General features: G+C 45.3%; 1 protein-coding gene across 1 annotated transcript in view; it reads left to right on the top strand.

The window, feature by feature from the left end:
• LOC126431514 (iroquois-class homeodomain protein IRX-3) overlaps positions 1–8,056 on the top strand; it is a 227,628-nt gene extending 219,572 nt beyond the window's left edge. The window contains exons 4-5 of the mRNA XM_050090435.1: positions 1,522–1,963; positions 7,780–8,056. Of these exons, the coding sequence (XP_049946392.1) occupies positions 1,522–1,963; positions 7,780–8,056 (719 nt within the window). The remainder of the gene's footprint in view (positions 1–1,521; positions 1,964–7,779) is intronic.
• The last annotated feature ends 5,849 nt before the right edge of the window (positions 8,057–13,905 follow it).

Genomic DNA, 13,905 nt, shown 5'->3' with positions numbered 1-13,905 from the left:
TATCGCAATGGTGACAACGGTTCCCGTCAGATCATCGAAGTTAAGCGCTGTCGGGCTTGGCTAACGCTTTGATAGGTGACCATTTGGGTCTCCCGAGCACTGTTAGCAAGCGGGGTGCACTCAGATTTTGTGAGGCCAATTGAGGAGCTATTTCACTGAGAAGTAGCTGCTCTGGTCACGGAAACTGATAACGACCGACCACACCCCCCTCCATATCCGTATGAAGCCTGTCGATTGAGGATGACACGGCGGTCATAAGTACCATTGGGCCTTCCGAGGCATGGTTGTACAGAGTACCCTGTAAAAGGCCATTGCTTACAGTGACATGTGAAGCTACACGTCTGCAATGAGCCAAACAACAAAGAACTACCCAGATGGTTCAAATGGCTCTGAGCACTATGGGACTTAACTTCTGTGGTCGTCAGTGCCCTAGAACTTAGAACTACTTAAACCTAACTAACCTAAGGACATCGCACACATCCATACCCGAGGCAGGATTCGAACCTGCGACCGTAGTGGTCACGCGGTTCCAGATTGAAGCGCCTAGAACCGCACGGCCACACCGGACGGCAAAGACCTACCCAGTAGCTGACTAGGACTCGTAGTTTGGCCCGATGAACAGCGGTTTTGATTCTTTTCAAATGATGTAAGGCTGAATTTAAAAGACCCCGATCAAATGTCCTATTGTTAGGGATCTAATACTGTTGCAGCTTAACCTTTGGTTTCAATGACCGTGACTTAATGAATAGCGTTGATAGGTCTTAACCGCTACGAGAGTTGTTTCAGTCGGAATTTTGTTGCTCATTAATGCTATACTAAGAAAAATGAGATTTTGCATTAACCAAGTTCGAGAGAGTTTGCACCAAGTAAAGTTATATATTCTCGTTAAACACAATTGGAGACAGCCACGGCCATTGTTATACATATCAATTCATGTTAAATCTCAACTAAGGTGAAATACATCGAGTATTGTCTTACGCTGATACAATAATCTGCACACGATACCTTCGGTGCAATACATTAGCCGGCGCGGTCGGCGAGAACGCGTAATATCGGTACTCCGTACTTGTAATCACCTTTTGGTAGAAACACTTGTCGCCATTCGGAATAATTCTTATGTTTTGCTTAGGGTCAATCAAAGGCAATGGTGATCCACCCCGTCGGTAGGACTGCCTCGTCCCGTTAGGCGCTCTCGGCGCTTGACAATCGATTCTATTACCTACCATCGGCCTGTGCCAGCAGAAATGTGGTTGTATATGAGTAAGGAATCGTGGATCCCTTGCAGAATGCGCTAGGGGCAATGAAACGTTTACCTCTCAGGTTGTGGAACCTGAAATTGAGGCTAGCAGTGGTTCTGTGATGATTTAGGAGTGTTTTTCGTATCGCGAACTCGGTACATACATTCAGGGTATCGTACGAAGTACGATATGCACCTCTTAGGGGTGAATAATTTTTTATCCTGTCCGCTTAGTTGTGCAGCCACGAACGCGGCGTGTTGCTGAGTGCCTGTTTGCGTTGCAGACTGCAAGGACTCTGGGACGGGGTCCAGCGAGGACGGCGACCGGCCGCGCAGCAGCGAGTGGGGCGGCTCGCGGCCCGAGTCGCCGGCCGACTGCCTGCCGCCGCCCCCGCATCTGCTGTACACGCGGCCAGCGGGGGCGGGAGCGGGGGCGGGTGCGCCGCTCAGCTCGCAGCAGTCGGCGCCCGCGGGGCCTAGCAAGCCGCGCATCTGGTCGCTGGCAGACATGGCCAGCAAGGACCGCGACCCGTCGCCGCCGGTCGCGCCGCAGCACCAGCACCAGCCCGCCCCCGCCGTCGCCGCCCCCACCGCCTCCCACCCACAGCCGGCGCCGGGGCCTCTCGCGCCTTCCGCCGCCTCCGCCTCCGCCGCGGCCGCCGCCGCCTATTACTCGGGCAAGCTCGTCGCCCCGCTTGCCGCACCTGCGCACCGCCACCACCTGCTGTGAGTATTGGCAACACTACGCTACACTAGACTACACTTTGCCCGATAACATACGACACATCAGCAAATATGAGTGGTCGCAGCTGTTCACTGTATAAGTTCTAGAGTTGCGGGTAGTCTATTTTGTAACCCCTTTCTCATTGGCTAGTCTTTCTTCTTCCTTTCTTTACGCCATAGTTCCGCAGCGATCGCAGGGTCGGCATGGTTACAACGGAACTGGCAAGGTTAGTTTTAGGGGTGGCTGGATGCCCGTCCTGCCGCCACCCTGTACCCTCAGGGATGGAATCAGTGTACCCCAGCTGTCTGCATCTAGTGTAAATCGTGAAATAGTGCGGACATGTATCAAATGTCTGCGATGCGTGTAACTGAGGCGGAACGTGGGGACCAGCCCGGTATTCACATAGCGGTATGTGGAAAACCGCCTAAAAACCACATCCAGGCTGGCCGGTACACCAGCCGTCGTTGTTAATCCGCAGAGCGGATCCGATCCGGGGCCGGCGCGCCTACCCGAGTCCAGGAAGCAGCGCGTTAGCGCTCTCGGCTACCCCGGCGGGTTCCTCATTGACTAGTCTGTTTGCAGTAATATAAACATACTTATAGATCACACGTTCGTCTCCTTGTGCTTCGGACTTAAGCAATTGCTTTACCTACTACAGAGCTCTGAAAAAAATATTTTCATTAATCTGTCTGGTATACTTACTCAAACGGTAAGAAGTACCAGTAAAACGGCTGTTCTCCAGAATTTTCTATTTCAGTGCACAGAAAAATATCGCCAACAAGCATCAGTTTTCATCCCTGTCCCTTAGCTGCTTCTGTGTGGGATAACAGAAGAATATACCCAATGGTCATTTCGTATTCTCAGCCGAGACAATTTGAGCTTCTAAAGGGAAGCGAATGCTTTGTTCGTGCAGATACATCATTCTGGCTAAGTCGTTAACCATGTGCTCACATCGGCTATAGTATTGGAAAATAAGCTGTCAAATCGCACTTCTTACAATCTGAGTAACTATCCGGCTAAACAGTCTATGTATGGTTGGTTTCTATAGTACTGGCGACGTATTTCATGGATAATATCTCTGTGACTATACTCTCTCTATTCAAATTGAGAAGCAGAGCTCTTATGACTATTGTGGCGATCAAAACAACAGAAAAAGTGTGTCTGGAAATGGCCACATAAGTCATCATACGTAATGGCTTTCACATACTACATCACAATAGAAGTTAAAAATACTCAGCAGTAATTCAGCAGAGACCATCACGGCTCAGAGACATATGTCGACAGCGTGCGTTGTCGTCTTTCAGCTACTAGAGCTGCTTTCTTACTTTAGTAGAGCGTGAACTGCATGTAGTAACTTTCCATCAGGTATCTATCTTCGTGGAAATTGTTACTTAGTCCTGAAACTGATGGGTGATGGAAGTTGTTGGAATTGTGTTGTTCTATCAAACCGTTACAGTAAGTCAACGAGAAGAGCACTAACCTAGTTCAACCTAACCTAGTAGTAACTTCTTTGATTTTCTCGGTTGTGCATTTAGCGAGATGGAGTGAAGTAATACGTTCCCAGGCTGCTCGGAATGTACGCCCTTAAAAGTATCTAGCCGAGATGTCGCAGAGGTAAGACATTGGAATCGAATTCGGTAGAGCGACGTTTCAGATTCCCGTCCCGCTTACAAGATATAGGTTTCGCGTGATTTCCCTTGATGTCTCAAGACAAATGCCAAGATGGTTCCTCGGAAACGATACGGCATGGTCCCTTCGCTATTCTGTGTTTGTGCTGAGTCTCTTATGACCTCATCGTTGATCGTGGTCATGGAGGCTATGACGCCAGGGTTTAACATTCATGCCATTTACTGCCGAGGATTCAGCCTTCCTTCAACAATTACCAAAGAGATCCTGTTGTCATACCTAATGGCTACCAACACATTTTCCTCTACAGATGCAATGACTTCGACATGACCGTCATAAACGGAAGAGAAACTCACAATATGCCACTCAGTGTCCCAATTGACTCTGGCTCCACACGCGTGCAAATAGGTGTCTGCTGTCTGTGGCGAAGTGTCAGCAGTAAACGATGAATGGGAACACGAACTCTGAGTACAGCTTTCGGTACTGTTCCCTGTTGTTCGTCATGACACTGCCTGTTACTGTGACCAGGATGCAGTTGTTGACATCCATGCACTGTTAGACCCAGTCGAACAGCTCTCCGATCTTCTCATGGTGTAGCCCCTCAGGAAAGATCCGAGCCTACTTTCATTGCTGTAGTGTAATCCTGAGGCCATCTCATCACAACTCGTTTTTCCGTCATTCCACAGTCAACCTTCTGTGCGATCTGGCGATATGATGTCACGTCTGTCATACCAATGATTCCACTGTTCTCGGAGTTCGAATGATGGCGAGAAGCTGCAGATGCAAGTTCTCCACGTTTGGAATGGCTTACTTATCTTTCTCCTTATTTTAGCTACGGCGTACGATTGTTAGTACTTTCTCTAAATTAGGAGTACCCTGTATCTCCTGTGCTTCTGCACTTATATACTCTTTCGTTTCCCATAATGCGTTGACGGCCACAGAATTACGAGTACACGCTTTTTGTGAACCCACGCATATTAGGTGTACTTCATGGCCCTTACAACATGGCTTGTCACTTACTTGTGTAAGGCTGCAAATATGACCCATAAAAGATCGTCCAGCCATAAAACCTGCTTGGCCCTCTCACATATTTCTCTCAGTCTCATTCCTCAGCCTGTCAGTATAGCGCTAAAGCGTCTTCTGATAGACACCATAACGCTAATCCTATAATAATTGCCCGGGTCCTTGTTTTCTTTTTTTATAGATATCAGATGAATATGATACACACCAGTCTCTTGGTACTACCAACCCCCGATTCCCCCCTCCCCCCCGTCCCAAACCTGAAAAATTTACTTATAAGTCTCACCACTTGAGAAGGTCCATATTCCTCACTTCTACCGCAACTTCTTCTGGCCCACTTCTCTATCCAGTCCTTGCCTTTTTCGGTATACCTGTTTTATTTCTGTCCGTACTATAGATTCTGTATTACCTAGATTACTGCCTCTGCTGTAGACTTCTATAACCTGGCCTCTTCTTTCTTCTACCAGAAATTCTTCCAAGTGGTTTCTCCACTCTTCAACAAATGTAGGTTGTATTGTGGTGCAGAACTGCTAGCCATTTTCATCTTCCTTATCATCCGTCACTCGTCCGCCAACTTCCTATATTGAGGCGAATCCTTTGTTTCCCCAATACTGTTTCCCATGCCTCTTACTTATACTTTCTTATTACCGTACATTATAAGGGAAAATACGGCACTCAACGAATAAATTATCCGAATGAGTCGGAAATCGGTAGGTATGATATACACGTACAGACAAACAAATAATTACCATTTGTAAAAAAAAAAAAAAAAAAGTGGATGATTTATTCAAGAAAAAGAACTTCACAAATTGAGTAAGTCAATAATGCATTGGTCCACTTCCGTCCCTTTGGCAAGCAATCATTCGGCTGGGCATTGACTGACAGATTGGTTGGGTCTGCTCCTGAGGAATCTCGTGCCATAATCCGTCCAATTGGCGTGTAAAAATGCCAAAGTGGTTGAGAACCCACAATGTTCCAAACGCTCTCAGTCAGGGAGAGATCCGCTGACCCTGCTGGCGAGGGAAGAGTTTGATAAGCACAAGGGCTGGCATTAGCAACTCTCGCCTAAACCGAGGATGGGTTGCCATGAAGGGCAACGAATCTAGCGAGGAATATTGTCGACGTATCGCTGTGCTGTAAGGGTGCCGCAGATGACAACCAATGAGGTACTGCTGTGAAATGAAAAGGTGTCCCAGACCATCACTCCTGGTTGTCCTTGCTACTGTTGGTGGAATCTCAAGACATGCCTTTGCTGGTCATCGGGACTCAGCTTGAACAGAGTCTCATCACTGAAGACAATTCTACCATAGTCAATGAGATTCCAGACTGAAGACGTGTCTTTACGAAGCCCCAGACAGCGATGAGAAAACAACCTGAGTGTCGTCGCCTGCCATGCAGCCCGACAACCAGGAGTGATAGTCTTCGGTGAAATTTCTTTTCATAGCACATCTCCTTTGGTTGTCATCCGCGACACTTTTACACCATAGCAGCACGTCGACGAGATTCTATGCCCCATTTTGTTGGCCTTCACGCAACCCATCCGGGGCTTACATTCCAGCAAGATGACGGCCACCCGCAGTCGGCGATAGTTTGTACTGCTCGTCCTCGTGCTTGCCAAACACTGTCTTGGTCAAGAAGGTTGCCGGATCTCTTCCCAATCGAGAATTTTTGGAGCATTATGAGCAGTGCAACACTGTCTTGGTCAAGAAGGTTGCCGGATCTCTTCCCAATCGAGAATTTTTGGAGCATTATGAGCAGTGCTCTCCAGACATCACAGGATTTTGACGACCTAACGTGCCAGTTGACTAGGATTTGGCACGACATCGCTCAGGAGTTATGGTCTTCGGTGCAATTTCTTTTCATAGCACATTTGCTTTGGTTGTCATCCGCGACTGCTGTGAACGTTGACGAGATTCTATGGCTCTGAGCACTATGCGACTTAACTTCTGAGGTCATCAGTCGCCTAGAACTTAGAACTAATTAAACCTAACTAACCTAAGGACATCACACACATCCATACCCGAGGCAGGATTCGAACCTGCGACCGTAGCGGTCGCTCGGCTCCAGACTGTAGCGCCTAGAACCGCACGGCCACCGATATTCTATGCCCCGATTTGTTGGCCTTCACGCATGCCATCCTGGGCTTACATTCCAGCAAGGTGATGGCCACCGCAGACGGTGAGGTTTTGTAGTACTTGTCTTCGTGCTTGCCAAACGGTGCCTTGGTCAGGAAGGTTGCCGGGTCTCTTCTCAATCGAGAATTTTTGGAGCATTATGAGCAGGGCTCTCCAGACATCACAAGATTTTGACGATCTAAAGTGCCATTTGTCCAGAATTTGGCGCCGCATCGCTCAGGAGGACATCCACCAACTCGGTCAATGCCAAGCCGAAAAACTGTTTATGAAAGGGGCGGAGGTGAAACATCGCATTATTGACTTCGTCAATTTGCGAAGCTCTGTTCCTTGAATGAAGCATCCAATTTTTCTGAATTTGTAACCATATGTTTGTCTGAACATGTACAGTACAGTATTGGTTGAAAACAGTCTTGGTTGCAATTTTATTTTTTTTTTATTTTTCAACGACGCGTTTCGCCTTATTTAGGAATCTTCAGGTTATCTTTTGTAGATGGACGCTCCTGTGAACGGGAACGCGTTATACAGATCTTGATGCCTCTCGCGTCCATCTAGAAAAGATAACCTGAAGATGCCCAAATAAGGCGAAACGCGTCGTTGAAAAATTAAAAAAAAAATTACAACCAAGACTGTTTTTAACCAATACTGTTAAGCACTGATTTGCTGTTATGCCACATATGGACTGGAAGAATTTCTATGTACAGTACATCAAATCTCCTGATATCCACCGCATTCGGATAATTCCTTTGCGTTGCATCTTTCTTTAATTTCTTTAAATCTCAGAATGTATTTTCTTAGTCCTCTTCCCATATATCTTGTACTGAAAATAAATTTTGAACAACGTATCACACATGGAAGTATCGGTGTATCTGTTTGGTAGCGTTTCGTCAAGTTTGTTTATGATTTAACAGTTTTCGTTTCTGTCGGTGTAGTGTGAGAGGCAGAACTGATCCTTGACGAAGGCCATCGTTCAAGTTCTCCACGCACTCGCTTCTATGTTCCGCTGGAGCACATGTGAGAGCCGCGGCTGGGTGTTGCAGGTACCCGCGGCCGCACCCGGAGCTGTACCGCGGCTTCTACGCGGCGGCGGCGGCGGCAGGCCACCACGACGCCTACTCGCGGCTGTCCAAGGCGGCGTCGCTGGCGGCGGCGCAGGCGCAGGCGCAGGCGCAGGCGCAGGTGCACGCGCACGTTCACGCTCACGCGCACGCGCACGCTCACGCGGCGCAGGGCCTGACGGTGGCGCCCGCGCCCGCCTCCTCGTCCTCGTCGTCCAGCTCGTCGGCGTCGGGCGCCGACCCGCCGGAGAAGAACTGACGCCGCCGGCCAGCGCCACCCCCGCCCCCGCCGCCGCCCCCGCGGCCGCTCGCCGCCGGCCTGCTGGTGGTGCCCGCCGCCATCCGCCCCTGAGGCCACTCTGCCGACACAGCTGTGCCAACAGCCGCACACTGAGGGTATTCGTACGACGACGAGGACACGAACTGAAAACTGTCCGTGACTGCCTTGCAGTTTTTCGTGCGCTCTAGATATTTCGACATTGCTGGCACCTCTGGCGTCGAGAGGAGCGCCCAGCGCCCTTTTCCCGAGAGAAATACTACGCTCCTCGAGATCGTCAGCTCTACATATGGAAGGGAGTGCCGAGCTACTGCAATAAACTCTTCCAGAACAGTACAGGGCCTGATTCAAACATCTCGTATCCTCCGACGCTGTGTAGAAGCATCAAAAACAGTACAATGTGAAACATATTCAATGCTGCGACGAAGACTGTCGCAGAAAAAACGAACATTGTCTAAATTATGCAGTGTCGTTGATTTGTTAAGCCACTAACAGACATTTGCCGCAGATCGTTTGGACGAATACGTATCAGTAGCAGTTAATTTAATTAATCAAAATTTTAACGGGCTGTAGAGCCGCAGCTACAGCAGTTATACGCTTCATCGTTTCCAACATCGTGATGCGGATATTTTGGACGCTCGTTGAATTGCTTGAATGCGTGGGGGTCGTTTGATGTTTCAGGAAAAACCATAAGTATTTCTTTAGGACGATACGTTTGTATGTGCGATGTTCCTTTTATTGTACGTCTTTTGTTAGATTAACTTAAGCCAGTTACAAATTATCTTTACATGGTGACTGTCCGAGTTTTTCAATTCAAAAAATGGAAACCTCAGTGGATTAAGCAAAAAAAACCAGTATGTATGTATAGTCATGTGTAGGTAATAGGCAGCCCTTCAAAACGTACCTTCGTCGTCTTCGACTTGCCTTTTACATAGAGAGCTTCTCCGATCGAAAAATCTACTTACTGCTCACTTCTTTTAAGGAAGTAAGTACGACGAGTCTGTTCAAAACTGAGTCAAGGGCGCTGAGAGGTGAGTAATGTGTATATCCCTAACGCAGGCGTCAGGTCATCAAGTTGGCAGCACTGTGTGCCGCGCCAGGCGCACAGCGTGCATAATCCTTTTACGATTGTCCTCTCGCTAAAATACAATTGTTTTTCTTTTTGTTAAAAATACGTCTTATGTAAAAATGAATATGTATATGACATAAATTAAATTATACAATTACAACTTTTCAAATTCTATATGTCTGTTATTTCCTTCCATTTTCAAATAGTTTGTTATAGCCTTCGTTTTACCCAAAATTTTAAATATCTAAGGTTAAAAGAAATCCTTGTTGAGATAACGATGAATAATAGACCAACTGATCCAGAAAAATTGCCAAATAGTAAAATGTAGTGGTTATCCAACACAATAAAACAACTTTCAGTATGTTACGTAAGGAATATTTATTTATGTGAAGCCTTAAAGTAATATTTTTAATGTACATACTTGTCAGATTAAACGGAGATCACAAGTAGAAGTTATAACTGCCCTTGGTTTTCTAAAAATAAAGTCTTTTTATCATAATTTCCTTTGCGAATACGTGATGTGAAACTACACGTAAGAGCCAGTAGTAAAAGCGATTTTAAATTTCATATTACAGTGGAAACAAGTTAAATTATGTCCAAGAACAATAAATACGAAAAGTGCTCTAAGTTCACTAAGCAATGGAGAATTTGAATGGTCAGTTATAGCAATACCTCAATAACATCCTAGCCAAAGACGAAAGATTTCTCGTAATATATTGATAATGAGATTAAGAATTTTTTTTTTTTTTTGGTCATCAGTCTGCTGACTGGTTTGATGCGGCCCGCCACGAATTCCTTTCCTGTGCTAACCTCTTCATCTCAGAGTAGCACTTGCTACCTACGTCCTCAATTATTTGCTTGACGTATTCCAATCTCTGTCTTCCTCTACAGTTTTTGCCCTCTACAGCTCCCTCCCTCTAGTACCATGGAAGTCATTCCCTCATGTCTTAGCAGATGTCCTATCATCCTGTCCCTTCTCCTTATAAGTGTTTTCCACATATTCTTTTCCTCTCTGATTCTGCGTAGAACCTCCTCATTCCTTACCTTATCAGTCCACCTAATTTTCAACATTCGTCTGTAGCACCACATCTCAAATGCTTCGATTCTCTTCTGTTCCGGTTTTCCCACAGTCCATGTTTCACTATCATACAATGCTGTACTCCAGACGTACATCCTCAGAAATTTCTTCCTCAAATTAAGGCCGGTATTTGATATTAGTAGACTTCTCTTGGCCAGAAATGCCTTTTTTGCCATAGTGAGTCTGCTTTTGATGTCCTCCTTGCTCCGCCCGTCATTGGTTATTTCACTGCCTAGGCAGCAGAATTCTTTAACTTCATTGACTTCGTGACCATCAATCCTGATGTTAAGTTTCTCTCTGTTCTCATTTCTACTACTTCCCATTACCTTCGTCTTTCTCCGATTTACTCTCAAACCATACCGTGTACTCATTAGACTGTTCATTCCGTTCAGCAGATCATTTAATTCTTCTTCACTTTCACTCAGGATAGCAATGTTATCAGCGAATCGTATCATTGATATCTTTTCACCTTGTATTTTAATTCCACTCCTGAACCTTTCTTTTATTTCCATCATTGCTTCCTCGATGTACAGATTGAAGAGTAGGGGCGAAAGGCTACAGACTTGCCTTACACCATTCTTAATACGAGCACTTCGTTCTTGATCGTCCACTCTTATTATTCCCTCTTGGTTGTTGTACATATTGTATATGACCCGTCTCTCCCTATAGCTTACCCCTACTTTTTTCAGAATCTCGAACAGCTTGCACCATTTTATATTGTCGAACGCTTTTTCCAGGTCGACAAATCCTATGAAAGTATCTTGATTTTTCTTTAGCCTTGCTTCCATTGTTAGCCGTAACGTCAGAATTGCCTCTCTCGTCCCTTTACTTTTCCTAAAGCCAAACTGATCGTCACCTAGCGCATTCTCAATTTTCTTTTCCATTCTTCTGTATATTATTCTTGTAAGCAGCTTCGACGCATGAGCTATTAAGCTGATTGTGCGACAATTCTCGCACTTGTCAGTTCTTGCCGTCTTGGGAATTGTGTGGATGATGCTTTTCCGAAAGTCAGATGGTATTTCGCCAGACTCATATATTCTACACACCAACGTGAACAGTCGTTCTGTTGCCACTTCCCCCAATGATTTTAGAAATTCTGATGGAATGTTATCTATCCCTTCTGCCTTATTTGACCGTAAGTCCTCCAAAGCTCTTTTAAATTCCGATTCTAATACTGGATCCCCTATCTCTTCTAAATCGAGTCCTGTTTCTTCTTCTATCACATCAGACAAATCTTCACCCTCATAGAGGCTTTCAATGTATTCTTTCCACCTATCTGCTCTCTCCTCTGCATTTAACAGTGGAATTCCCGTTGCACTCTTAATGTTACCACCGTTGCTTTTAATGTCACCAAAGGTTGTGTTGACTTTCCTGTATGCTGAGACTGTCCTTCCGACAATCATATCTTTTTCGATGTCTTCACATTTTTCCTGCAGCCATTTCGTCTTAGCTTCCCTGCACTTCCTATTTATTTCGTTCCTCAGCGACTTGTATTTCTGTATTCCTGATTTTCCCGGAACATGTTTGTACTTCCTCCTTTCATCAATCAACTGAAGTATTTCTTCTGTTACCCATGGTTTCTTCGCAGCTACCTTCTTTGTACCTATGTTTTCCTTCCCAACTTCTGTGATGGCTCTTTTTAGAGATGTCCATTCCTCTTCAACTGTAGTGCCTACTGCGCTATTCCTTATTACTGTATCTATAGCGTTAGAGAATTTCAAACGTACCTCGTCATTCCTTAGTACTTCCGTATCCCACTTCTTTGCGTATTGATTCTTCCTGACTAACGTCATGAACTTCAGCCCACTCTTCATCACCACTATATTGTGATCTGAGTCTATATCTGCTCCTGGGTACGCCTTACAATCCAGTATCTGATTTTGGAATCTCTGTCTGACCATGATGTAATCTAATTGAAATCTTCCCGTATCTCCCGGCCTTTTCCAAGTATACCTCCTCCTCTTGTGATTCTTGAACAGGATATTCGTTATTACTAGCTGAAACTTGTTACAGAACTCAATTAGTCTTTCTCCTCTTTCATTCCTTGTCCCAAGCCCACATTCTCCTGTAACCTTTTCTTCTACTCCTTCCTCTACAACTGCATTCCAGTCGCCCATGACTATTAGATTTTCGTCCCCCTTTACATACTGCATTACCCTTTCAATATCCTCATACACTTTCTCTATCTGTTCATCTTCAGCTTGCGACGTCGGCATGTATACCTGAACTATCGTTGTCGGTGTTGGTCTGCTGTCGATTCTGATTAGAACAACCCGGTCACTGAGCTGTTCACAGTAACACACCCTCTGCCCTACCTTCCTATTCATAACGAATCCTACACCTGTTATACCATTTTCTGCTGCTGTTGATATTACCCGATACTCATCTGACCAGAAATCCTTGTCTTCCTTCCACTTCACTTCACTGACCCCTACTATATCTAGATTGAGCCTTTGCATTTCCCTTTTCAGATTTTCTAGTTTCCCTACCACGTTCAAGCTTCTGACATTCCACGCCCCGACTCGTAGAACGTTATCCTTTCGTTCATTATTCAATCTTTTTCTCATGGTAACCTCCCACTTGGCAGTTCCCTCCCGGAGATCCGAATGGGGGACTATTCCGGAATCTTTTGCCAATGGAGAGATCATCATGATACTTCTTCAAATACAGGCCACATGTCCTGTGGATACACATTACGTGTCTTTAATGCAGTGGTTTCCATTGCCTTCTGCATCCTCATGTCGTTGATCATTGATGATTCTTCCGCCTTTAGGGGCAATTTCCCATCCCTAGGACAAGAGAGTTCCCTGAACCTCTATCCGCTCCTCCGCTCTCTTTGACAAGACCATTGACAGAATGAGGCTGACTTCTTATGCCGGAAGTCTTCGGCCGTCAATGCTGATTATTTATCAAAATTTAGGCAGTGGCGGGGATCGAACACAGGACCGAATACGTTTTGATTATGAATCAAAGACGCTATCCGTAGACCACAGTACATCTTAACAATTTCGAAATAAATAAATAAAATCAGAGTTAGTTTCCGTTACTGCGTTCATATGGCTCCATTGTAGTCAATAGATCCTTTTATGTCACACACCTTTCTGAATTCTCATCGAGCAAAAATTGTATTTCATTATATGAAGTTCCCAGAATGACAGAAGGCATCTTAACGATTGCTCGCTCACAGCAAAATCTGTATTCCCTCAAACACGTAAATACGTAACGAAAGTTAGTAATTTTTGTCTGTTAAACATGTTTCAAACGTACGTGGATGTTCGACTGCAATGACATTTTCATAACTTTCACTGAATACCTGTCCGTGTCTATAGAGTTGAACCCAGCGCAAACAATGGACAGTGTGATCTTAAATAGAGCACATTCAGCGTGTCACGAGTAATATCTACAAACTTACTAAGATTACGGTATTGATGCTGAGAGACACGGAATGAATTTCAGTGCTTCGTGCTCCATTGCATACATAAAATTAGCCTCATTGTACAGTTACACGTCACCGATCCCTGTTAGTAGGTATTTTTTCTTTTATACTTCGTCACACGTCTCGTCTCTATTTATTTATGTAATTTAAGATATTTCTTCTAGATTTTTTGACGCATGATTCTGACGAACGAAATTTCCACTCAGTTGATTCTGTCTTTGCCTCTATCTGGCAAGGCATACGTTACC

The sequence above is a fragment of the Schistocerca serialis genome, chromosome 1 (assembly GCF_023864345.2).
Source record: "Schistocerca serialis cubense isolate TAMUIC-IGC-003099 chromosome 1, iqSchSeri2.2, whole genome shotgun sequence".
Taxonomy (NCBI): domain Eukaryota; kingdom Metazoa; phylum Arthropoda; class Insecta; order Orthoptera; family Acrididae; genus Schistocerca; species Schistocerca serialis.
This window is presented reverse-complemented; position numbering and strand designations above follow the sequence as displayed.